This window comes from Suncus etruscus, chromosome 10, assembly GCF_024139225.1.
Source record: "Suncus etruscus isolate mSunEtr1 chromosome 10, mSunEtr1.pri.cur, whole genome shotgun sequence".
NCBI classification, from domain to species: Eukaryota; Metazoa; Chordata; class Mammalia; order Eulipotyphla; family Soricidae; genus Suncus; species Suncus etruscus.
In genome coordinates, this window is record NC_064857.1 from 50,923,098 (window position 1) to 50,946,199 (window position 23,102).

Genomic DNA, 23,102 nt, shown 5'->3' on the forward strand with positions numbered 1-23,102 from the left:
GCCAATGACAGCAGAATCGATACCCAATCACAACAAGCTAGACCCAGAGGGGACCACTTATACTAGTAGCTCAGGGGGCAAAGGAGGGGGATATGGGATGCATGCTGGGAACAGGGCTCTGTAGAGGGAGGACAATACTGGTGGTGGGAATGCCCCTGATTCAATGTCACTATGTACCTAAAATATAGATATTTTAGGTGAAAGATTTGTAATCCACCTTGGTCAAAATAAAAATTATTTAGAATAAAGAAAGAAAAAACATCCAATTTTAAAGTATTCGTCACATCAACCATTGTAATTTACACCAATATTTTGTGTACTGAGAAGAAAAAATTTTATCAGAAAAATCATGTAGATCATCACAATTTCAGATGTTTTAAAATTAGTATAAAGGTGCTTGGAATAAACAATATATTAAAGTACTTTAATACTTATTCTGTATGATCCATACTATCTATTATAATGTAATTTAACTGAAACAAAAGGAAAAACAAGAACTACACTAACAGATTTTCTAATAGACCACCAGGCACAGAACTAGGACTTGCACAGGAAGTTTAAATTAGTGAGCCACTCTGTCCCAAACCAAAAATAAACCAAAAAAGGGGCCGGAGTGATTAGTGGTAAGGCACTTACCTTGTTTGCACATGGCCAACCTGGGACCCAGGTCCGTTCCCCACTCTGAGTGCAGAGTGCTGCTGGATGTGGCCCCTTTCCCCTCAAAAACCCAAAATACCGTCATAAATTTGTGAGGGCCATATTGATAACCTAGCATGTGGCCAACATGGTTTTGAGCCTCACAACCCATATGGTAGGTACCCCCGAGCACTGCTAGGAATCATTCTTGAGTGCAGACCAGGAGTAACCCCTTGAGTACTGCTAGTTGTGACTCAAATAAAAAAAAAAGCTTATCCAAATAATATACCGTATTTTCTGGCGTATAAGATGACTTTTTTTTTTTGGTTTTTGGGCCACACCCAGCGGTGCTCAGGGGTTACTCCTGGCTGTCTGCTCAGAAATAGCTCCTGGCAGGCACGGGGGACCATATGGGACACCGGGATTCGAACCAACCACCTTTGGTCCTGGATCGGCTGCTTGCAAGGCAAACGCTGCTGTGCTATCTCTCCGGGCCCATAAGATGACTTTTTAACCCAGGAAAAACTTCTTAAAAGTCGGGGGTCATCTTATACGCTGGTATACAGTGTGCTGAAACTTATTCCAGCTTCAAGGACAAGTGATCCGCCTCCCCTTACAGCTGCACTTCTCATCCAGATGCCAGGTGCCATCACTCTGCTTGTCCTGATCAATCTTTCAGGGCACACAGAGGAGCCGAGTATGCCGCATCTTATCCAGCCATTGAGTATGTGACTTTCTGGTGCTCAGTCCTCTGTTCAGCTTTTATGGGACACAGAAGAGGCACTCTGTCTCCCTCTAGCTGCCCTATTAATCACTGTACCCCAGCCAGCTGCTCTTGGAGGAGCCCCCTTTCCCTGCTCTCAAAGTAGATCACAATTAAAAGATCACAATCACTCACTACAAATGAGAAATGTAAAATGACTGTTGGCATTCCAAAGTCTAGCTTTATTAAATATATACTGTTAACCTTTAAGGGTTCTACTCTTTTTCTCTTAGGTTTTTTTAATTTCCATCTGGTATGTGTTAAAAGAGAGGTAGTTTTATCTGGCAAATACAGCCCAAACCCTTTTTTTAACAGGAAAGTAGGGAGGGTCCACTTTATACGCCGTCATCTTAAAAGCCGGAAAATATAGTCATAATTTTACAGGAGCCAGAGAGAAAGTATAGAAAGTAAGGCACTTGGGGCCCAGCGAGGTGGCGCTAGAGGTAAGGTGTCTGCCTTGCAAGTGCTAGCCAAGGAAGGACCGCGGTCAATCCCCCGGTGTCCCATATGGTCCCCCCAAGCCAGGGGCAATTTCTGAGCGCTTAGCCAGGAGTAACCCCTGAGCATCAAACGGGTGTGGCCCGAAAAACCAAAAAAAAAAAAAAAAAAAAAAAAAAAGAAAGTAAGGCACTTGCTTGAGGCCAACATGGGGTTCTATCCTCTGAATCCCACTTGGAGTGATTCCAGAGCACAAAGCTGGTGTGAACCAAAAACAAAAAAATTTTTCCCCAGTCAAAAATTATTATTAATATTAGTAAGTTCACTTAATACCTAAGTGAAATGATTTTATATCCTACAGATGTTTTTAAATTTTAATCAAGTGGTGAGTTAAAATAATGAATGCTATGCAGTAGGTCAAAGAGTAAAACAGGATGATGAGTTCATTATATTGGCAGAGAAAAATCTTAGAAGGGAGAAAAGAGTTATGATGGTTGACTGTAACCAGTCAAAATGGGACTCTTGATGCTACTAATGGAAGGGCAAGTTATCTGCAAGTAAATTCATAGTTCTTCATTACAAGTTACTCCTAATCACTTAGTTAATAATAGTAAAACTTTGAAAGCTAAGAACAAGAATATTTCAAAGACAGAAAGGAGCTAACTATATTACTAATTCAGGAGATATTTTTTAAAATTCAGGAGATAGATTTTAAAGGATTGTAAAGTACAAATCTTAAAGGGTGAGAAAAGGGCCCGGAGAGATAGCACAGTGGCGTTTGCCTTGCAAGCAGCCGATCCAGGACCAAAGGTGGTTGGTTCCAATCCCGGTGTCCCACATGGTCCCCCGTGCCTGCCAGGAGCTATTTCTGAGCAGACAGCCAGGAGTAACCCCTGAGCACCACTGGGTGTGGCCCAAAAACCAAAAAAAGAAAAAAAAAAAAAAAGGAGTGAGAAAAGTTTGCTTGTCCTGAGGCCATGAAAGAGAAGAAAGTCAGACACTAGGAAAAAACCCACATAACTAAAAAAAATTTAGTATTCAGAAGATAGAATTCTTTTGGGGCCTGATAGCACAGCGGCATTTGCCTTGCAAGCAGCCGATGGTTCGAATCCAGGTGTCCCATATGGTCCCCTGTGCCTGCCAGGAGCTATTTCTGAGCAGATAGCCAGGAGTAACCCCTGAGCAGATAGCCAGGAGTAACCCCTGAGCACCACTGGGTGTGGCCCAAAACAAAACAAACAAAAAAGCTTTTTTTTTTTTTTTTTTTGGTTTTTGGGCCACACCCATTTGACACTCAGGGGTTACTCCTGGCTATGCGCTCAGAAATCGCCCCTGGCTTGGGGGGACCATATGGGACGCCGGGGGATAAAACCACGGTCAGTCCTAAACTAGCGCTTGTAAGGTAGACACCTTACCTCTAGCACCACCTTCCCGGCCCCACAAAAAAGAATTCTTAATTCAAGAGGAAAATAGATACGGTTATGATTTTTATTTTTGGCCTCACCCTGCTTCTAGAAGTGCCTGGGGTCAACCCTGGGCTCCTGCTGTAAAGCACCCCCTCGAACCTTGAAGGGTCTTCAGCTCCTCCCAGAATACCCAGGTATTCTCAGAGGCTCTGTACATGGATCTATTACCTGGTTCTGGGCTGCTGCATACAAAACAAGCAAGCACTTTCAACCTGTATTCTATAGGCCACCTAACAGATATCTTAGCTGAATATACATTATATATAGTAATGAAATGGACTAAATTATTATTTTCAGAGACCCAACATTTTATTTTGAAATTATAGCAAAATAAAACAAAATATTTGAAAAAAATTAACATATTTTCAAACAACAGTTCAACATGTAAGGTGAAAAAAGTAAGCATCACCACTGCAGAAAGAGGAAAAAAGCTTAAATAGCAGGAAACTTTCTCTAGGCTATTGCAGATTTCTACATTGGATTCCTGAAAAAAAAAAGAAAAAAGAAAAAAGTGTCCATTTAATCTGTTGCTTATTGTTATTCAAGTTGAAATACTAAGTCACTTGTATTTATGTGAAAGGATAAAGAACAGGTTTTACCCATCTAACTTGAACAGCTTTGTTAGGAAAACACTGACATTCTAATGAACACATACTGTGCCATCAGGATGTTAATAGTTAGGGCTAATAAACCACACCACATAGTCAGGATGTGCTTAAACTGTTACAAATACCCATTAGATGCAGTGCCCATTAGGCCCACTGTCCGTTCAAATGCTCATTACCTATCTGCAACCGAATCCTCAGTAGAGCTTTTCTAAGCATTCTTAGAGATGAGAGCAAATTAGAAGGACTCGGGGCTGGAGAGATAGCATGGAGGTAAGGCGTTTGCCTCGCATACAGAAGGTCAGTGGTTTGAATCCCGGCGTCCCAAAAGGTCTCCTGAGCCTGCCAGGAGCGATTTCTGAGCTTAGAGCCAGGAGTAACTCCTGAGTGCTGCTGGGTGTGACCCAAAAACCAAAAATAAAAAATAAGGACTCAGAAAGAAAAAATCTAGAAGGACCTGACTGAGCTTTATATCTTTCCTTTGAAGAAACAAGGACTATTCCAAGGTAGTTTTTTTCCTACTATAGGAAAAATATTATCTTATGCTAATATTAGTCACAGGCCATCACACGGACTCTAGAGAAGTCATCCCAGTACTTACATCAGTCATCTTGATCTGCAAGCCCCATTTTTATTAATGACATATGAACTGGATAATGTTCATCTTCATATAACGTGATTACTTGTTCTGGTGCCTGAGCCTAAAATTAAATACCTGGCTGTTACATACACACACAAAATAAAAAACTACATTTTTCTCTCCTACATTTGGCACAGTGGAAGGAAAAGACATTCTTTAAGTTTATGATCATGTAAACTGCACAAGGTATCACATTCTAAGTTTCATTATTTTCACATGTTAATTTTTCCTAGATGGGGCCAATGGACTTTAATATTAACATTCTCTTAAAATTTGTAAAACAGTATATATGCTTTTGTGCATAAACTGACTAAAATGTGAGAGGTGAATAAATACATATTGATAAAAGTACATGGTTTCTATCGCAAAAAGGCTTGGAAAATTAGTACAACAGAAGGCTCTCTTTGTCCTGGATCAGAATCCTCATTCTAGTTAAGACTCCTTTAGGATGCAATTCCAGTATCACTTGCCTGTCCTTGTTACTCACTTTCTAATAGTGCTTAGTCTCTCCAGATGGAAATAATTATTGCTGCTTCTTGCTAACCCCTCATTACTGGTAGCTTATGCCATATATTAGTGAATATTTCTCTCATTGACCTTTTTAAGTTCTTTGATTAAAGGATACTTATTCTTGAAATTGAGATTGAAAATTAGGGCTGAACCCCACAGTGTCTTGGCTCTGTGCTTGGGGGTCATTCCTGACAGCCATTAGGGGACCATATGTGGTACTAGAGAACAAACCTCAGAGTGGCCACATAAAAGGTAAGCACCTTAATTTCTTCATATTTCTTCTGCCCCAGTCTCAAGGTTTTTTTATTGTACATATAGCATCAGTGGTAATTTAAATGTATGGGCAATAAAAAGATGGTTAAATATAAGCTGAGACATCAATTTACCAAGCCTTAAAATTAGTTCCACAGTATTTATACTCCCCACTCCCCCTTTTAAAGCATTTTACATCAAGCTGCAGAGGTGGCACTTTATTAAGTTAGTAGGATCCTAGGCATAGCACTTTAGTAAGTTAGTAGGGATCCTAGGCATAGCCAAAGGACTTGGCTCACTGAAACATTTACCATGGAGGAAGCATAAAGTTGTTTTCCTTGAATGCACTCTATCATAGCCCACAATGCTTCCATGCTCCATTTGGGACAATATGGTATTCTTGACTTTCCTGAATCTCTTGAGGGAGGTTTAAACCCTGCCAAGAGAACCTTTATGGCTTGGGTTGGATACTTCATAAGGCAAAGAGGAATTTGACGTAATCTGTCACAAAAGAAAAATTTAACATTATTAGAATGTCATAAATGTGCCAATAAATAAAAATTAAAGATGGGAAACATGGGGCTGGAGAGATCGCACAGTGGTAAGGTATTTGCCTTGCACACAGCCAAACACTACTGACCCTGGTTCAATTCCCAGCATCCCAGGTCCCCTGAGCCTGCCAGGAATGATTTCTGAGCAGAAAGCCAGGAGTAACCACTGAGTGCTACAGGATGTGACCCAAATTCCTCCCCCCAAAGGGAAAGATGACAGTTAATTGGGAAATGATTTTTTTTGTTTGTTTGGTTTGGTTTTTGGGCCACACCCAGTGGTGCTCAGGGGTTACTCCTGGCTGTCTGCTCAGAAATAGCTCCTGGCAGGCACGGGGGATCATATGGGACACTGGGATTCGAACCAACCACCTTTGGTCCTGGATCGGCTGCTTGCAAGGCAAACGCCGCTGTGCTATCTCTCCGGGCCCGGGAAATGATTTTTTATATGACACCAAAACAGTCAACAAAAGGAAAAAATACAATTGGATAATGTCAAAATTTAAGATATGCAAAGATCAAAATTGACGGTGGCAACTAGCAGGAAGGGCTTTTACATTAATAAATAGATCTTTGTTCCTTAGCAGGGGATGGGAAAGGCCAATAGGAAGCAGAGGACATGGACTGTGGGCGGGGGAGGGAAGCAGATACTCTGGTGGATGTGGTGCTGGAATGTATGTATGAAAACACTACTATTAAAACAGTACTGCAAATCACTCTGCCTTATGGGAAAGTGACCATTTATTTTGTTTAATGGATAAATTAATGTGGTATACAAAAATGGGAAGATGCCTATACTAATAATCAGAGAAATGTAAATTAAAGTTCACAAAATACCTTGATCCCATTTGGGTCAATGACCAAATTAAGTTATGAGGATTTATTAAAGAAACTGGGACCTTTTAGTAACTCAGTGTTAAAATGGTACAGTTGCTATATGGAACAATTTGTTGCTTCCTCCAAATACTGAAAATTGACATTATGATATACTTCTGGTTATACAGTAGGGCATTAAAGTAGATTTTTACAGTCATATGCATACCATTACTCATAATAGCTAAAGGCAGAATCAACCTAGGAAATCAGTGGATGAGGATAAGTAAAAAGTAGTGTGGTGGGATATTACTCAGCTTTACTCTAAAGGGAAGAAAATTCTAGTAGGTGCTGAACCTTAAGGATGCTGTGAAATAAGCCAGTCAGAAAACTTTAAATTCTATTTTATATGAAATAGCTGCAACAGTCAAGTTAATAAAGATAAGTAAAATGTTGTTTGTCGGGCTGATGAGAAAGGATCATGAAGTTTAATGTGTAATGGATACAAGGTTTCAGTTTTGCACGATAGAAGTGGTGGGATTGGGTACACAATAGGAATATAGTTAAACTACTGAACCCATACATTTTCAAATAACATTAAATCTACTTCTAGTATGTGCCCAAACAACTGAAAGACATGATGGTTAAAGATGGAGCACAACCCCCATCCCAAATAGCCAAAGCAAGCCTATGAGAAAAGATGGGAAGTTTCTCTCAATGCAGTTTCACAATATACTATAAAGCTATAGTAATCAAAATAGTGTGACACTAGAAAAAGAAGACTTGGGGCTGGAGAGATAGCATGGAGGTAAGGCGTTTGCCTTTCATGCAAGAGGTCATCGGTTCGAATCCCAGCGTCCCATATGGTCCCCCGTGCCTGCCAGGAGCAATTTCTGAGCATGGAGCCAGGAGTAACCCCTGAGCACTGCCGGGTGTGACCCAAAAACCACAAAAAAAAAAAAAAAAAAAAAAAAAAAGAAAAAGAAGACTTAAGATCAAAGGAATAAAATTAAAAGCTCAAGAAAGATCTTCAAGTATATGGACAGTTAATCTTAATAAAGGAGCAAAAAATAGGAAGTAGAGCAATTAAAAAAAGTCTCTTCAACAAATGGTGCTGGGAAAACTGGTAGGTACCAGGAAAACTGATACCCCTATCTTGTGCCATGTATAAAAGTCAAATCAAAATTGGTCATAGATCTTGGTATCAGACCTGAAAGGCAGAATAGTTCATGACATTGAATCTAAAGTTATTATCAATGTTCAAAGCAATTAAATGGAAGTAATGATAAGAGGAACTAGATCAAACTAAGAAACGGACAAATCATTTTGACCAGAAAAAAGGACACTCAAAATATTTTCCTACCACTCATCGACAAAGGATAAATATCCAAGATATCTAAAGCACTATTATCTCATCAAACCAAAAAAACCAATCAATTCCAATAAAAATGGGGTGGGAGGACGGGAGAAAGAATAAGTATCAGAAATTTCCTTAAAGAAGACATACAGATGGTGGGTCCGAAGAGATAGCACAGCGGCGTTTGCCTTGCAAGCAGCTGATCCAGGACCAAAGGTGGTTGGTTTGAATCCCGGTGTCCCATATGGTCCCCCGTGCCTGCCAGGAGCTATTTCTGAGCAGACAGCCAGGTGTAACCCCTGAGCACCGCCGGGTGTGACCCAAAAACAAAAACAAAAAGAAGACATACAGATGGCAAAAGGCATACAGGAAAAAAATGCTTTGCATCTCTTAGTATCAGGGAAATGAAAATCAAAAGAATGGGTCGCTCACATAGTTGGGACTGGGAGATATGATGAAACAAACAAAACAAAAATATAAACCAATCAGTGTTATGGATTTGGGCATAAATGGATCCTCATTCACTGCTGGTGGGACATCAACTGATCCAGATGTTTTGGGAAAAAAGATTGCACACTTTTCAAAACTAAGTGTTAACCTTTCATGTAACACCTTTCAAAATCCATTACTTGGCTTCTACTAAATAAGTCCCAAAATCTTCAAAATGGACACCTGAAGTGCGATTTCACTGCAGCACTACTCACAATAGTCAAAATATAGAAATCAACCAAAGACTCCAACAACAGGTAACTCGATAAAAAAAACTATGGTTTGTATATACAATACTATTCAGGTATAAGAAAAAAATGAAATTATTAATTTTATATACTTAATAATTTTGTTTTTGTGGTTTTTGGGTCACACCCGGCAGTGCTCAGGGGTTACTCCTGGCTCCATGCTCAGAAATTGCTCCTGGCAGGCACGGGGGACCATATGGGACGCCAGGATTCAAACCGATGACCTTCTGCATGAAAGCCAAACGCCTTACCTCCATGCTATCTCTCTTGCCCCTATACTTAATAATTTTTAATAATCATATTAATTTTTCTATTATATATGTTACTATTGAATGAAGCCTAATAACAACTCTCTCTATTACTCTTTTTTTTTTTTTTTTTGCTTTTTGGGCCACACCCGGTGACACTTAAGAGGTTACTCCTGGTTATGTGCTCAGAAATTGCTCCTGGCTTGGGGGACCATATGGGAAGCCTGGGGGGTTGAGCCACGGTATGTCCTAAGTTAGCGCATGCTAGGCAAATACCCTACTGCTAGCGCCACTACTCCGGCCCCCTGATAACAATTCTCAATATGCAAATGCATAGAATCAAATATTGTATATGAGATACCTCAAGTAGACAAATTCATGGGACAGAGATTATCAAGAGCTAGAAGAAGAATGAAATATTACATAATGAGAACAAGAGTTTCTCTTTGAGATAATGAAATCCTGAAAATGAACAGTAGGAATGGATTGTATATTGCATTGTGAAATAATATCAATTAGTTGGCTATGGCTAAAATAACAAATTTTGTTATGATAAATTTTCTAGTATGAAAAATAACATAAGAACATGGGTGGATATTCTTGGGTACTTTTTTTGGTGGTGAGTACAATACATCAAGACCATTAATGCTATTATAAGCATTACCTTAACTACAACAATCAAAATTCCAAAATAATATGCAACTTCAATGGCTGTTTCTCTTTTAGAAGAGAGAAAATATTCCCAATGGTAATGATAAAAAAAAATTGAGAATCCCAATCAGACAAAACCTGTTTACTGTCAGCTTTCCAGTTGTTCCATAATCAACAAATTGTACCAGGATAGTTAGAGGATTAAATTCTTTAATGGAAATGATTTTTGCTCTATACCATATACCATCATCATACTCTGCAAGGCAAGGCATTTCTGAAAGACAAAAAGAGGGATATATACATTGTCTTTTGTTTTGGTTAAAGTACTTTCAACACAGAAAACTACCAAGAAAATGTAATAAGCATTTACCCTTAATCCAGAACTAAACACTCAGCACTGACCACATGTTGTATTCCTTTTTTAAAAATATACTTCATATAGGCCCGGAGAGATAGCACAGCGGCGTTTGCCTTGCAAGCAGCCGATCCAGGACCAAAGGTGGTTGGTTCGAATCCCGGTGTCCCATATGGTCCCCCGTGCCTGCCAGGAGCTATTTCTGAGCAGCCAGCCAGGAGTAACCCCTGAGCATCGCCAGGTGTGGCCCAAAAACCCATAATATACTGGGGCCGGGTAGGTGGCGCTGGAGGTAAGGTGTCTGCCTTGCAAGCGCTAGCCAAGGAAGGACCGTGGTTCGATCCCCCGGCGTCCCATATGGTCCCCCTAAGCCAGGAGCGATTTCTGAGCACATAGCCAGGAGTAACCCCTGAGCGTCAAACGGGTGTGGCCCAAAAAAAAAAAAAAAAAAAAAAAACCAAAAAAAAAACACATAATATATATATATATATATATATATATATATATATATATATATACTTCATAAATCTTGTTTTTTTCCTAATTACTAAGAAAGACACTTTTCTCATTTTGAGTTCCTACTTTTATTATTATTTTTTTTTTGGTTTTTGGGTCACACCCATTTGACGCTCAGGGGTTACTCCTGGCTATGTGCTCAGAAATCGCCCCTGGCTTGGGGAGACCATATGGGACGCTGGGGGATCGAACCACGGTCCGTCCTATGCTAGCGCTTGCAAGGCAGACACCTTACCTCTAGCACCACCTTCCCGGCCCCGAGTTCCTACTTTTTATACTGGCCATAATTTAGATCAGGACTTCTAAAACTTCCCTCTTTTCACCTGTTTGATTTTTATGTGATCCTGGGAATAAAGGTATATAAAATAGGTGTATAAGCCAAAAATTTACTACTAATAAAATAAATTTATTTTAAAATATGGACCAAGAGAGATATATAGCCTGTGGGGCACTTCCTTGCACATGGCCAACCAGGTTTGATCCTCAGCACCATGTAATGGTCTCCTGAGCCCTGCCAGGTGTGATCCCTGAACACAAAGCCAGGAATAAGCCATGAGCATTGCTGGGGTTGGTCCAAACATCAAATAAAAGTAAATAAATATTTGGTTTTGGGTTTCACTGACAATGCTTGAGGGCTATCTTTGGCTCCATGCTTGGGAGGAGACTGCTGTGTCAGGGGCTGAACCTAGGCCTCCCCCTCTGCAAAGTATTTAGTCAGCTCACTGAACCCTTCAAAAAAAATTTTTTTTTTTTGGTTTTTCAAACACCCGTTTGATGCTCAGGGGTTACTCCTGGGGCTAAGTGCTCAGAAATTGCTCCTGGCTTGGGGGGACACCGGGGGATCGAACTACAGTCCTTCCTTGGCTAGCGCTTGCAAGGCAGACACCTTACCTCTAGCGCCACCTCGCCGGCCCAGCCCTTCAGTTTTAAAAGCAAAAAATTTAAGATTTTTCATTACCTCTTTATTCAATTATAACTCCTTAGGGCCTAGATCCAGAGTTTATAATATAGTTAGGGTTTAGATATCCCACCTTCCCCATTTCTTAATAACTGCTCAAATCTATCGAATACTTTTTGCAAAAAATAACATGGTTTCTGTTATTCTTCCTTTAAAATTTGTCCTCCAGTTCATTTTCTATAAAACAACTAGAATTGAAGACTAAAAATACTACAATTGCTCATGTTTTTTTTTTTGGGGGGGGGGTCACATCCAGCAGTGCTCAGGGATTACTTCTGGCTCTGCACTTAAAAGTCGCTCTAGCAGGCCTGAGGGACCACATGGGATGCCTGGATTCAAACCACCGTTCATCCTGTATCAGCTGCATGTAGGCAAACACCCTAGCACTGTGCAATCTCTCTGGCCCCTACACTGCTCATTTTTTTAGAGGGGGGGGTCACACCCGACAGCACTCAGGGGTTCCTCCTGGCTCTATGCTCAGAAATCACTCCTGGCAGGTGCTGGGGACCATATGGGATGCCAGGATTTGAACCACTGTCTTTCTGCATGCAAGGCAAATGCCCTACGGACCCCGTACAGTTTGTGTTTTTAAAAATTCTTCAGTGAGCAGTGGTTGTTCCCATGACAGTATGCTTCAAGAGTTGAGAAACCCTGAATCTCTTAGGCCATGGGAATTTCCTTCCTTACCCAATACTTACTGTGCCTATGCAAAAAAAAAAAAAAAAAAAATGAGGGGAACACCAAACCCTGCCACTCCAGCATTCCTTTTTCTTGTTTTGTTTTGTTTGTTTTTGATATTATTTTCCATCTCTTTTTTCTTCCACTTTTTTCTTTCTTTTTCACTCTTGTGGATATTATTTGGTGATTTTTTTTGGTAGTTGATACCAAACTTCTCTTTTCCTTAACCTTTTTATCTCCAATAGAATCGCATAACTTGAATCATTCAGCCTCATAAATTGAGGGGGGGAAATGATGATACCAGAACCAGTCATATGAACATGTAGTGAAAATAAAAAATGATCAGACTGGAACACCAAACCCAAAGTCAATGACAACAGAATAGATACCCAATCTACAACAAGCTGTAAAGTGGAGACCAGTTACACTAATATTCTGGGGGGAGGGGTAAAGGAGAGAGAGACGGGAGACATGCTGGCAACAGGAGTGGAGGGAGGACAACATTGGTGGTGGGAATGCCCTTCATTCATTGTCACTATGTACCGTAAATAATTCTGTGTAATGCACTTCAATCACAATAAAAATTAAAAAAAAAATTCTTCAGTGAGGGCCTTTGCAGTAGGGCATTTGCCTTGCACGCAGCCAATCCAAGACAGATGGTCGTTCAAATCTCGGCATCCCATATGGTCCCCCCGTGCCTGCTAGGAGCAACTTCTGAGTGCAGAGCCAGGAGTAACCCCTGAGAGCCAGTGGGTGTGACCCACCCAAATTTCTTTAAGTGAATCTTGACTGCATAGGATTCATAATTCAACCATCTTCAACCACAAAGCTTTAATGTACAATTAAAAAAATTGTGATTTGGTGGCGCAGCGGTGGGACATTTGCCTTGCACATGGCTGACCTAGGACAGACCTTAGTTCGATCCCCAGGATTCCATATGGTCCCCCAAGCCAGGAGCAATTTCTGAGCGCAGAGCCAGGAGTGACTCCTATGCGTCACTGGGTGTGCCCCCCCCAAATTGTGATTTAAGATTAAAAGATAAAATAAGAAAGAATTGTGATAGTCTCCCTCCCTATCAGGAATGACAAACTTTTCAAATATAAGCTTGGGCATTTATAAAGCCTTGATTACTCCTAATTGTTTTCTCTGATTCTATGGCATTTGATACATTTCAAAAGGACTGCTATTTCACACTGCTCTTGGTTTTACATGGACTTAAGACTAGCAAGTCTGGTTCTACTGCTTCTGGTCCATTGGTTCTAATTGTAATATGGAATTCCTGACACAAGCAAGCCTTAGTCAAATGCTCAGGCAATTTCCTGCTGCCTGTGATGTATGTACCTGTGTATATACTTTCATTCTCACATTTTTTTCTAAACTTGCTTTACTACACTAAAAAGGATTTGCTTATGAAAAAATTTGAATAAACTTAAATTTGTGAAAGTTATTTTAAAAAAGAGAAGTACAATAAACTAAGGATTTCTGAGTAGATAGAATATACCTCAAATTACTATTTGGCTTTTTTTCTATTCTCCTTTTCCTTATTTTATAAAGTCTCTTCCACATAATTTCCATAAGGACATGTATAGTGGACAAGCATTTAAAATACTCTTAAGATACATTTTTTTTTACAAATTTCAAATTATTTTGATTAGACTTGTATGTACTGACTATACAGATACATTAATAGAGTAAATAATCTTGTCTAGGGCCAGGAAAATGGTTTACAGAACTGGAGTGCATGCTATGCATGTGGGGGACTGCATTTGCTCCCTAACGCCTCCTGGTTCCTTGAGTTCCGCCTAGAAAAGTCCAGAGCCACTGTTCCAGGAGTGATCCTAAGCAGCACTTGGGTGTGGCCCAAATTATGAAAATAAAAAATAAAGAATCTCATCTGATGCTTAGTAAATAATAAACTGAACTACTGTTAATGCCTATCTCCAACCTTTAAAACATGGCTAAGATTCAACTAAAGTTATAAAAAAAAATGTTATATTAACTCAGAAAACAACTTTTTTTTTTTGGTGGGGGGGTCACACCCAGCAGCACTCAGGGGTTACTCTTGGCTCCAGACTCAGAAATCACTCCTGGCAGGCTCAGGGGACCATATGCGATGCCAGGATTTGAACCAATGACCTTCTGCATCAAAGGCAAACGCCTTACCTCCATGCTATCTCTCCAGCCCCAACCTAGAAAACAACTTTAATAGATTACTTTTATTCAAATGTACATATTTAACAGGCACTTGCCTAGAATCATCTTATACATAAGCAAATTCAAATAATCACCTTATTGAAGAATATCTTCTGAAAAGTACAAATAACATATAGTTCCACAAATTATCACTTTATGTAACACTGTGACTTCCTTTGAGACAAGAACTAAAAAATGATTTCCAGATAAAAGGTCTGAGTTTTATAATAAATAGCTTCATTTAAAGATCATGCATCATATAGTTAACTAATACATTTGTTTTCAGGTAAGTAAATATAAAATTAATGTAAAAAAAAAGCAAAGAAAGGGAAAAAAAAGTACAGCAACAACAAAATTTGTGAAAATTATTCTAACTTGCAACGAAGTTCTTAAGTCATTGTCAGAAGGTTTACTAAGCTTTTTTTCCTAGTTGATCTGCTACTGAACAGATACACTATGGTGTCTACATTGGTGTATTCCAATAGGGATAATGTGGAGCCTAGACAGAAGGGACTCCATTTTGTTGATTTAAGGCTAACAAAGCTAAGTTTCCATTTGTAAAAATCTCACAGCTCTTAAGGCCATTAGAAACCATAAATCCGGGCCCGGAGAGATAGCACAGTGGCGTTTGCCTTGCAAGCAGCCGATCCAGGACCAAAGGTGGTTGGTTCCAATCCCGGTGTCCCATATGGTCCCCCGTGCCTGCCAGGAGCTATTTCTGAGCAGACAGCCAGGAGTAACCCCTGAACACTGTCAGGTGTGGTCCAAAAACAAAAACAAAAACAAAAAGAAACTATAAATCCTGCTCCAAGACACCTGGTCATAGCAGATATCTTATTAGGGCTAAGATAGCAGGAACTGTGGAAAGTCCCCATGACATTAATTAGTTTCAAGGATAACAGAATGAAATAGTGTTTTGTGAAAAACCTTATATAAACTTGAAGCCCATGGGGGCTGCCTTCTGCAGGAGGCGGCCCTGGCTGGTTAGCTTTGGGCATGCTGGTAGATGAAAATAAAACGTTGCTTTGCTTTGCTTTAAGTTGTATGTTCTTGTCCTTAGACTCTGGACCCTAACAATGACAACGTTAAATTCTTTGGAGTTGTCATGCTGCTGCCTGTGTAGCTACTAGGTCCAGGAACTGCCAGCACTATGGCAGATACTGTGACTTTTGTGGGGCATGTTTTCATCTGCCAGGCCTTTTGGAAGTTCAAGAAGGTGGAAATAGGAAATGTACTCACTCCAAAAAAGTCCTGGTGATGTCAGCCCCAATAGTAGCATATCTGGAGTTTTGGTCAGACTGGTGTCTGCAGATTGGTGAGGCTGGGCTATTGTCAAAGAAGCAGTAGTGAGTGATGCAGCAGAAGCAGCTTTGCCAGGGTGGGGACTTGGCCCTCTCTCCTCTGCTGAAATTACTAGCTTTCAGCTGTATGTCTGGTATACTCATAATTTTTCATGGCGTGGTTTAAATCTCTAATCTCTTTCATGAATAGATTTAGTCTACAGAGCTGGCCAAAGGATACACTATTTTTTTTTTAAATAATGCTTATTATTGGGGCCAAGAGATAGCACGGAGGTAAGGCGTTTGCCTTTCATGCAAAAGGTCATTGGTTTGAACTCCGGCATCCCATATGGTCCCCCATGCCTGCCAGGAGTGATTTCTGAGTGTGGAGCCAGGAGTGACCCCTGAGCGCTGCCGGGTGTGACCCCAAAACAAAAAACAACAACAATAACAAAATAATGCTTGCTATTTTTTTTTTTACAGTTTATACTTTTACAACAAATACTTGTGAGCACCTACTTGTGCAATTGCTGGTTTGAAATAGCAAATTACCAGCTCACACTGTCACTTGAAGCTAGGATGAAAAATAATGGGGATGGGGAATTATATGCTTTACAAAGATGCCTAAGACATGGGACAAGACTATTCTGTGTATAGGGAAGTACATATGTGCTATGATTTTCTCTGAAGAAAATCAGATATGACATTAGAGTGATGCTTTCTCTAAACATTTTTAATGAAGCAGCATGATTAAAAAGTTATTAATAACTGAGTTTTAGACGCACAATGTTCTAGAACCAATCTGACCAACAGTATCAACCTCCCTCCACCCATGTGCTGAGGCCCCTTCTTAGACCTCACCCTTCCAGCTTGCAATTTTGACAGGCACCTTTTTAAATTTGGTTGTTTAAAGTTTGGATCTCCTGATTTCAGTGCTGTTGATTCTATGGTTTGGATATTTAGCTCTGTCTTCCTTAACACTACCAATGGACCCGAGTCTCCTGACCCCTCTCCCCGTTACTTCACATCTGTCTTTTTCCCTCTCTGCTCTATTTTGTTCCTTCTCCTTACTAGGACTTTGGGGCCAAGAGTGATCTAGGCAACCCCCATTTAAACCATTGCACTCACTCATACAGTTATCCTAAATACCACCTATAAAAGGTATTAGAGTGAAGCTTTCATTGCTAACACAGCCTGAAACATATATTAAGAGTAAAGACATTTCTATATATCACATATTAAGAAAAGCATATAGACACTACTCCTTGCATTGTCAATACCAGCACTGTCTTTATAGGAAAAGCATATTTATGTGTAAATAGAGTAAGAATGGGCTCAAAAGAAGAAAAAGCAACAGGACTTGATATGCCAGTTACTGAGTAAATGAGTTCACTTACCCCACTCCAAAATGATCAGGTAGGTGGCTTGGAACTAAAACCATTGTCATTTAGGTCTTGACTCACAAGTCCAATATTTTAAGCTAGTGGCAAAACTTTAAAAACAATGCTTTGAAAAATTTAAGCAGTCACTTTTTTTCTGTCATACCCAGCAGTGCTCAGGGATCACTCCTGGCAGGGTTTGGGGTACCATATTCAGTGTCAGGGAATGAACCTGGGTCAGTCACCTGCTGGACTATTGCTTGGACACAAATACTCACTTTTTAAGTTTGTTTTTGGTCACTTCCTGCATGCTCAGTGTTTACTCCTGGTTCTACACTCAGAAATCACTCCTTGCAGGCTCAGGGGACCATATAGGATACCAAGCAAGGACTGAACCCAGTTGGCCATATGCAAGGCAAGCAGGGTACTCCCTATAGCTCCCGAAGCAATCACTTTTTATCTTTGCTCATTGGCCTAGAAAATAGAAAAGATCACCTAATAGTACCTTTTCATGCATTTAAAGTGAAGACTAAACTTATCAATTAATGGGGCTAGAGATCATAGATAATTGGTAAAGTACATGTACTGAATATACGAGACTCTGGGTTCAATCTGCACCAAAGAAACACTCAAAAACCATTTACAATTATGAGGCTCTATAGAATAATAGCACAATGGGTAGAATGATTGCCTTTCCTGCGACCAATTGGGTTCGATCCCTGGCTTTACATGGTTCTCTGAGCCCACCAGAAGTGATTTCCTGAGCACTGCTGGGCGTGGCCCTAATCCCACCCTCCTCCAATTTACAATTAGGAAGACTCCAACCTCATCAGACCATTAAAATGACAGTCAATTATTAAGAAATGCATTTCACACAGAAAATTTGGTTTACCTTGTTTAAAATCTGTCAGAGGAGGAAATGTCTCCACCTTCTTATTAAGTCTTTGTAGTGCTTCATTAAGGTTCTCAGACCCAGATTCCCAGTTTACTCCATTATAATCTGCATTGACATCTGAGTTACTATGCTGATTAAATATATTACAATTTTCCACAGAATCAGGGCAAATATACATCTATGTAGAGAAGGGAAAGAAAAAGTTTTCAAATTTTGTATCTCTAATATTTACTTATTTGAAGAAAATGATCATGGTAAACAAGTCTTCAATTATGACCTTAATGACCACCTATAGATTCTTTTCCTTATCACTCCAGTGTTGATTTTTGACTCTCCCACTACCCCATTTACAAAACCCAGAAATTGTGGCATGACTTCTGAGATCAGATTATAAGAGATATGTGCCTGTCACAGTTGTCTCATTTACCATTGCTCTCCCAAAGGGAGCAAACTGAACAGGTCACTGAAGAGGACTTTTAGGTGGCATCTATGTAAAATTTTTTTGTTTTTTGGGCCACATGAGGTAACGCTCGGGGTAACTGCTGGATATTTGCTCCTGGCTCGGAGGACTATATGGGATGGCAGGTGATCAAACCATGGTCTGTCCAAGGTCAGTCACGTACAAGGCAAAAGCCCTATAGTTGCACACCACTCTGGCCCCATCTAAGCGAATTTTTTTAAAAGCCATTTTTTAGGTCTAGCCTTTTTTTATTTGACCATGACCCCCACATTTATTTATTTTTAATATCTTTATTTAAGCATCATGATTACAAACATTCATTAGTGTAACCTTCCCACCACCAATAGCCACCAGCAGGCATTCTATTTCTCACTATCATTGTCATGATAGTTATTAGTGTAGTTATTTTTCTAACAGCATTCACCACTCTTTGTGGTAAGCTTTGTATTGCGGACCGGTCCTTCTAGTTCTCATCTCTATTGTCACTGGGTATTATTACAATACTGTCTTTTATTTTTCTTAAATACCAGATGAGTGACACTATTCTATGTCTATTTTTCCCTCTGACTCAATTCACTCAGCATAACAGTTTCCATGTCTGTTCATGTATAGGAAAATTTCATAATTTCTTTTTTCCAGACAGCTGCATAGTATTACATTGTGTATATGTCAAAGGTCTAGCCTTTTTTCCCTTATGAGAAATCTTGAGTGGTATTTGTGCAACATTATAGGTTATCATGTATTAAGATTCTAAATTTGGGGGCCCGGAGAGATAGCACAGTGGCGTTTGCCTTGCAAGCAGCCGATCCAGGACCAAAGGTGGTTGGTTCAAATCCCGGTGTTCCATATGGTCCCCCATGCCTGCCAGGAGCTATTTCTGAGCAGACAGCCAGGAGTAACCCCTGAGCAATGCCGGGTGTGACCCAAAAAAAAAAAAAAAAAAGATTCTAAATTTGGGGAAATTTGCTATGTAGCAGAATATCTTAGTTAGGAATTAGTCAAGGATTTTTTTCTCCCTTTGGCCACAACTGTGGTGCTCAGGGGCTACTTCTGACTTGGTGGTCTGGGGTCTTTCCTGGTAGTGCTTGGACAAGTCATGCAGTGCCTGGGAGCAAACCCAGGGCTCTTATATGCAAAGGTGGCACTTCAGTTCTTTGAGCCACCTCCAAGACAACAATTTTTTGTTTATGGTGACACCTGTTCAGGGTTTACTCCTGGCTCTGCACTGAGTGACCACTCCTTGTGGGGTTCAGAGTTCCAGATGGGTAACAAGGCTCAAACCCAGATTAGCTGCATGCAAGGCAAGCTACCTGCCTTCCACTCCAACCTCAATTTGAGAGTGAATTTAACTAATCAATAATTCCTAATATGTGTAAGGAATACTCTAGGTTCTAGAGATAAATCAGTGATATAAACAGTAAAAAATTCTGATTTCATGTAATTATACTTCAATGGGGAGAAAGTGGCAGAGTTGTATGGAAAAAACCCCAGCAGGTTAAAGAGCATTCATATGATGAGGATCAGGGAACAAGATATCTAATATCTAGGTTCAATCCCAGTATCCCATATAGCTTCGAGTCCTGCCAGGAGGTATCCTTGATCACAGAGCCAGGAATAAACCCTGAACAAGGCCGAGTGTGGTGCCCCAAAGAGAAACATTTGCTTTCTTATGTAGAAATATATTTTTATTAAAAAATTACAGGGCTAGCAAATTGGAGGTGACCAATTTTCAATTATTTAAAATCAGAAAGATGGGAACAAAGAACCAATCCTAGCATTCGTATTTAGATCACATACTTCATTAGGTGAGATGACATGCTTAACCCGAACAGCAAAGAGTTCTTCTGGGGGAGGCAGAGATGAAGATACATATGGTGGCAATATAGGAGTCTCTGTTTCAGATAGGAGCAATTCCTAAAAACACAAACTCAAATTTCAGAATAACTTACAGAAATCCGTTATTCAATTACATTAGTGTCTAATTAGTAGTAAACATGCTCTTAGATACTGAAAAAAATGATTTTGTTGCAGTAGGATCAATGTGTTTAATAAATGAAAGATGAATAGTATTCTTTCCCTCCACCAGTTAAATACAAAATATTTTTATTTATACACAACATATGTGAATGTTTAGATATACATATTTAAATATACAATTATGTAAAAATAAATAACTCCTAGTACTTGCTCCTGCTGGGGGAACTTGGGAATTTTGGGGAGGCCACATCATTTATACTCAGGGGCCATTCTTTGCTTTTTTTTTGATTTACCTATTAAAATCAGTATGTTATCTATGGGAAACTGTCATCAAATCTTCTGGCAAAAAAAAATCAATTAATTTTTGGCAACTCATTTGTATGAAGTTGTCTATAATATTCTGGACATTAATCAGACATGGTCTGCAAATACTTTTTTACATTCAGTAGTTGCCTCCCCATTTTCTTGATGATTTTCCTTTGCTATGTGGCAAAATATTTTTCTTTAATATACTTCAACTTGTTTGATTTTACTTATGTTGCCAAATTTTAGGTCAAATTTTCGACAAAAAACTGAACACAATTTTCTTGGAAGAAAACAAAAATAAAATAAAAAGAAAACAAAAATAGTCAATCATTTATGAAAAGATGATCATTATCAGTTATCAATAAAGTACAAAGAATAATAATTCAAATCAAATCTACAGTGAGGGACACCAGGGAAATATTTTGGTAATCAGGGCTTCATGCCTGGCATGTGTGGTGACCCCTGTTCAATTCCTGGCACTGTGTGGTTCCTCAGTACCTCTCTGTGTAGCTCTGGAAATCCCAGCACTGAACTGTTCAGTCCTGTTGGTTAAGTATCATTCACTAGTAGTGGCCCCAAAGCACCATGATTACTCTTTGGGAGGCCCTCTAAAATGACAAGATGTCACTCATACCTGTCCTAGGACAGCTAGGGGGAAATCAGCTAGATACATGTGCTGATGGACATATGGAGGAAGTGAAATCCTTGCGTGTTTCAAGTTCAGAAGTGTAATGTTGCTACTCATTGGAAAAATCTATTAGTTCTTTAAGACTGTATACAGGGATTAAGGTGAACACTGAAGTTCCATTCCCAGAACTACATGGTTCTCTGGGCATCCTATGTCTTGCCCTGGAGGTCCTCATTAGCTGCCAAGGAGACATGGATATTTTCTGGCAACACAGTATCTGAACTGCAAGTCTGGCTAGTCAAGAATTCAAGGATTCCTGGGCCTACAACACCAGATGGGAAACCTCCCCATAAAAAACGAAACATGAAAAAACACAAAATAGCACAGAGAACCACTTGTACAATCAAGTAATTACATTCCCAAGAAGAAAATATAAAAATCTATAAAAAATTTATTAGGAAGATATTAAATACAGCTCAAGAGCTAGAACACATGTATGATTAGTAATGCAGTATGGATGAGTTCAATCCTTGCACAGCATGTACTCACCCAAACACTGCTGGGCATAAATGACTGCCTTGAACATTGCTGGCCCTTTCTGGCGAAGACCTGCCAGGAATGGCACACAGATCTATTCCTTAACCCTCCTGCACTGCTGGTTAAAGGGTTAATTATGTATATAAAAACATGAATGTTCATAGTAGCTTTATTCATAATTGCCAAACCAGGAGTACAACCTAAGTGTCATTCTTCACCATACGCCACTTTAGATAGCTGTGATGATTTTACAACTTTAAGTTCATCATAAAATTATATACCTTTAGTTTTTTAAATAGTATTTTATGTACTATTTGTATTTTATGCACTATTTATATTTTAAATAATACATTATTTCTGTAAATGTATCTCAATAAACTTTTATAAAAGAAAATTCTTCCTCCTTGATCTTATATTATAAAGGTTCTCAAACTCACCTGAACTCCTTCAACCTTTTATGTAAAACAATCACTCAGTGCCCCCCAGGAAAGCTGCCTTTAACTGGAGAGACCCACCAAGAATAACCAGAACTACCACTATAACCTTGGATTGTTCTAGTGTTCCCCCTGCCCATTTTGGGAAATACTGTAATACCACTTTCTATTAAAGAAATACCCAAAGTTTCAGAATTTTTTTCCGTTTTTTGGGCCATACCCAGAGGTACTTGGGGACTACTCCTGGCTCTGCACTCAGAAATTGCTCCTGGCTTGGGGAATCATATGGGATGTCTGGGATCGAACCAACATCCATCCTGGGTCAGTCGCATGCAGGGCAAACACCCTACTGCTAAGCTGCCACTCCAGCACAGTTTCTAAATTATTTGAAATAACTTACCTCAGACTTTATTTCCCATCTTTCCTCCTCATACTTTTTATTGTAATTTGTTGGTTTCTGAAATAATATAAACTACTGTAAGTAAATCCACTTTAATATTAAATATTTTTCATATTGTACCCTCATATTAAGAAAATTATTTTTACTGTCTTTCACTTTGTTTTAGGTTAATATTGGACATATTAATTGTAACAATTAAATAACCAATCAATAAATAATGTTAATATAGTAACTAATAACCAGAAATAAATAATAACAGTTAAATATTGATAATATGGGAAATATTAATATGGGTTAATATAGGAAACCTAACCTTAGGACTTAATGTGACAATGTAATGCCTCAACATTTTATCTAATGTAAATTAAACTGTAAATAGTTTATTATTCACTATTGGGAGCTTTTACCTTTTCCTCTAAGAGTAGTTAAAAAGATGAAACAC

General features: G+C 39.3%; 1 protein-coding gene across 1 annotated transcript in view; it reads right to left on the reverse strand.

Moving 5' to 3' along the window:
• Positions 1 to 4,510: 4,510 nt before the first annotated feature.
• Positions 4,511 to 23,102, reverse strand: part of RNF17 (ring finger protein 17) — a 180,713-nt gene continuing 162,121 nt past the window's right edge. The window contains exons 30-35 of the mRNA XM_049781640.1: positions 22,661 to 22,717; positions 20,176 to 20,292; positions 17,916 to 18,096; positions 9,803 to 9,938; positions 5,622 to 5,811; positions 4,511 to 4,609 (exon numbers count right to left, since the gene is read on the reverse strand). Coding sequence (XP_049637597.1) covers positions 4,511 to 4,609; positions 5,622 to 5,811; positions 9,803 to 9,938; positions 17,916 to 18,096; positions 20,176 to 20,292; positions 22,661 to 22,717 — 780 coding nt within the window. The remainder of the gene's footprint in view (positions 4,610 to 5,621; positions 5,812 to 9,802; positions 9,939 to 17,915; positions 18,097 to 20,175; positions 20,293 to 22,660; positions 22,718 to 23,102) is intronic.